Source organism: Chaetura pelagica, unplaced genomic scaffold (assembly GCF_000747805.2).
Source record: "Chaetura pelagica isolate M959 unplaced genomic scaffold, ChaPel_1.0 scaffold363, whole genome shotgun sequence".
Classification (NCBI taxonomy): Eukaryota; Metazoa; Chordata; class Aves; order Apodiformes; family Apodidae; genus Chaetura; species Chaetura pelagica.
In genome coordinates, this window is record NW_009952720.1 from 1,674,302 (window position 1) to 1,678,070 (window position 3,769).

At 58.2% G+C, this 3,769-nt stretch overlaps 1 protein-coding gene across 1 annotated transcript in view; it reads right to left on the reverse strand.

The window, feature by feature from the left end:
* The window catches only part of BRINP2 (bone morphogenetic protein/retinoic acid inducible neural-specific 2), a 7,842-nt gene extending 5,151 nt beyond the window's left edge, over positions 1–2,691 (reverse strand). Inside the window, exons 1-3 of the mRNA XM_009994643.1 lie at positions 2,396–2,691; positions 390–580; positions 27–217 (exon numbers count right to left, since the gene is read on the reverse strand). Coding sequence (XP_009992945.1) covers positions 27–217; positions 390–580; positions 2,396–2,691 — 678 coding nt within the window. The remainder of the gene's footprint in view (positions 1–26; positions 218–389; positions 581–2,395) is intronic.
* Between the last annotated feature and the right edge of the window lie 1,078 nt (positions 2,692–3,769).

Consider the following 3,769-nt stretch of genomic DNA (forward strand, 5'->3'; position numbering starts at 1 on the left):
CCCTTCCCCCTCCCACCCTGGCCCACCTTAATGGCGGTCGTGGCGATCTGGATGTGGTGGAGCCGGCGCAGCGTGCTCTCCCGGTCGATGAAGTAGGAGGCTGCCAGTTGGTGCAGGGTCTCCAGTGAGACCCCTGAGCTGTTCCCAGCCCCCCTGGCAGGCTCTGCCCTCCGGCTCAGCTTGCGCTTGTCCACAAAAATGGTCAAGGACTCCTCTCCTGGTGGGGAGAAAACATTCAATGCTTTCAGGGGGGGGTTGCTGAGCTCCCTCCCCTTCCCCTTCTTGGCCGTATTTCTCACAAGGTGCTTATTTTCCTGCCCTCCCGCCTTTTCCAGGCTGCCTGGTGGGAGGAGGAGCAAGCTGGGAGGACAACAGGCACCAGCACTCACCTCCCAGCGTGGCTGCCAGCAAGAAGTGGGTCCCATACTTCTTGATGAGGCTGTCTGTGATCTGCTGAGGGCTGGGCCGGCGCCCCAGCAGGCGGATGTTGCGGATGAATTCGGGGGCCAGGGGAAGGGGCAGGTTGAAGAAGTCTTTCCTCTCCAAGGCCAAGTTATTCACCTTCCAGCGAGCAAACTCTCTGTGGGAGGAGAGGGACGATGGGGAGGGGGTTTTAAAAGCCGGTGAGATTGTGATACTTGCACACTGTCCCCGGTTTCTACCTTGGGGCAGGGGATCAGTAGGAGGAAGAAGTCCCATTGGGACCATTCTGACTTCCTGAGGAGGTGAAGGACCCAGGACACGTGCTCACCAGCTATAGATCCAGCCAGGATGAAAGCATCGTCCCTCCCTAAGCCATCGATGGCAATAACAAGGTACAAGCAGCGGAGATGCCTGATATTGATTAATCAGGCACCTCCGGTGGACATTAATCACAGCCCAGGGCAGGGCCAGAACCTTTTCCAGCCTGGCCTCATTCTATCCTCCATCCCCACGCCTAGGGATCTGGGTGAAAAAACCTAACATCAAGGGGTCTCGTGGTTTTAAGTGTCGGCAACATTTTTGAGGAAGTCGGAGGTGGCGGGATGATGTGGTGGGATGTGGTGGGGTTGGTGGTGGGATGATGTGGTGGGGTTGGTGGTGGGTCCCCTCATAGCCCTGGAGGTCACAAATGTGCCCAATAGCTCCCCTGGCCCCAGGGAGTAGCCACCAGCCTGCCACTGCCTCCATCAACCCACAGCCCTGTAAACATCCAGGGGCTGGTTTCAGCCTAATCTTTGGCATTTTGCTCTAATTAAAACCAGGCGGTGGCTTTCAGGCAGTTTAATTAAGGGTGGTTGGAAAAGGAGGGAGAGGGAGGAGGAGGGAGGCGTGCAAAGCAGCCGAGGGGCTTTGGCAGATGCCCGCTTGCATCCCATCATCATTTCTGAGTCCAGCAAGTGGGGTGTTGGGGCCAGGACTGGGGCTGAAGGTGAGGGAAAACAGGGTGCTGCCTCTCCCCTTGCCTGCACGCTCTCTGGGTGCTGGGGTGCATGGGGAAGGGGACCAGGAGTCCTGTGCTGGGTCCCCCCACCTTATTCCGCAGGCAGAACAAAGCCCCGGGGAGGCACGGGCTGGCTGCTGTCCCTCTGGCTGCTCCCTCCTGTCCCACCACCGTCACCAGCAGCATCCCTGGAGGATGCTGGTCCCTTGGCACGGCAGTGACAGCACACAGGGTGGAGGTGAAGGGGAAGAGAACCTCTCCGGGGGTGCCAGGCTGCGTAATGAGGTCTTCACATCACCTCTCCTGGGAGGCAGCCTCTGGGTTTCGCTCCACTGCTGGAAACCCCCAGGGCTTGGCACCAGCAAGGAGAGGAAGGAAAAGGCCTTATTAGCAGGAGGTGACAGCCCCAGTTAGCACTGGAGGTAGTGCAGTGGGTTTCCCATGCTAGCTGTCACTGGGTGGCCCTTTGCTGGGATCACCACTGCTGAGCCTGGTTCTCCCACCAGCAAGGAACCCCTCCAGCATTGTTCCCTGTGCATCCTGCTGCCGTGATCTGTGAGGTGACAGCCTTGGGGACGTGGCAGGGGGTCAGTCAGGGTGACTTTTTGCAAGCCCCAGCAGTGTCCCAGCCCCAAGAGGGTGGGAAGTATAGGCATGCTTAGTAATCTGGCACCGAGTTGTCTTCGTGCATGGCAAAAAGACAAAGGAGCATCCATCCCTCTGTGGCTCCCCACTATGAGGGCTGATCCCACCCCAACCCAATCACTCCTGGCTCTGGGCAAACTCTGCCTGCAGCCCATCCCATGAGCACCTTGTGGGGCTCCTGTTACATCCCCAAGGAGCAGCAGCCTCCTCCTGCAAGCAGGGCTCTGCTCCTGCAGATTAACACGGGTCTGTGTCCCCTTCACCGTGTCCCCTGACCCCTCTTCAACCCCCCCAAAACCCCAGCTGCCTCCCGGGGTGCTCTCTCACCTGTAGATCCTGTACCTGGTGGTGAAACCCTGCCGGTAGCGCTCCATGAAGTCCACGTACTCCTGGGCTCGGTAGAAGGGTCCTCGGTCGGTGAGGAGCCAGTCGAGGGGTGCCCGGCCGGAGGAGGATGAGGATGAAGAGGAAGGGGTTGAGGGGGAGGCATGTTGCTGGGGCACGGTGCCCCCTGCCCCGCCGGCCACCCCCCAGGGGCAGCAGGCGCTCAGGGCCAGGAGGGCCAGTGGCCACGGGAGCATGGGCGGGGGCCCGTCAGGGCACGGGAGGTCCTGCTGCCCCATCCTGCTGCTGCTCGGCCGGCTTCTTCATTCTCTCACCCCACGGTGATGCTCTGGGATGGCTCTGCCCTGCAAGGGGGACAGCGTGGTGGCTCAAGGGGAGGTGGGGGCAGTTCCTTATGGATAGAACCCCCCCCCCGGTGCATCCATGAGGTAAGGGAAGGTGGGGTTTGGCTTGGGGAAGCTGCTGGGATGCTGATGAGAGGGGGTTCTCCCCCTCTAGACTGCTCAGGTGAGTCCCCATAGCCCTTGCAGTTCTGGGTCTATTTCTGGAGGCCCCAAGATAGAAAGGACATGGAGCTGTTGGAGAGTCCAGAGCCAGAGAGGGCCATGAAGATGCTCAGAGGGTTGAAGCACCTCTGCTATGAAGACAGGCTGAGAGAGTTGGGCTGATTCAGCCTGGAGAAGAAAAGGCATTGGGGAGTCCTTAGAGCATCTTCCAGTGCCTGAAGGGGCTCCAGGAAAGCTGGGGAGGGGCTTTTGAAAAGGGCATGGAATGATAGGACAATGGGGAATGGTTTCAAACTGGAAGAGGGGAGATTTAGGTTGGACATTAGGAAGAAATTCTTTAGTGTGAGGGTGGTGAGAGCCTGGCACAGGTTGCCCAGAAAAGTTATGGCTGCCCCATCCCTGGAAAAGTCCAAAGCCATGTTGGATGGGGCTTGGAGCAACCTGGTCTAGTGGAAGGTGTCCCTGTCCATGGCAGGAGGGTTGGAACTAGATGATCTTTAAGGGCCTTCTAATACAAACTGTACTGTCATTCTATGAGAGCCATGTGTCCACATGTGGTTGATGTTAGACTTTCCTTTGTGTCCTGCTGGTGGCTTGGATGGATGGATGGATGGATGGATGGATGGATGGATGGATGGATGGATGGATGGATGTCCTGATGGATGGATGGATGGATGGATGGATGGATGGATGGATGGATGGATGGATGGATGGATGGATGGATGGATGGATGGATGGATGGATGGATGGATGGATGGATGGATGGATGGATGGATGGATGGATGGATGGATGGATGGATGGATGGATGTCCTCCCCAAGGCTAGCTGGGCTGATCACAGTGATCTTTTG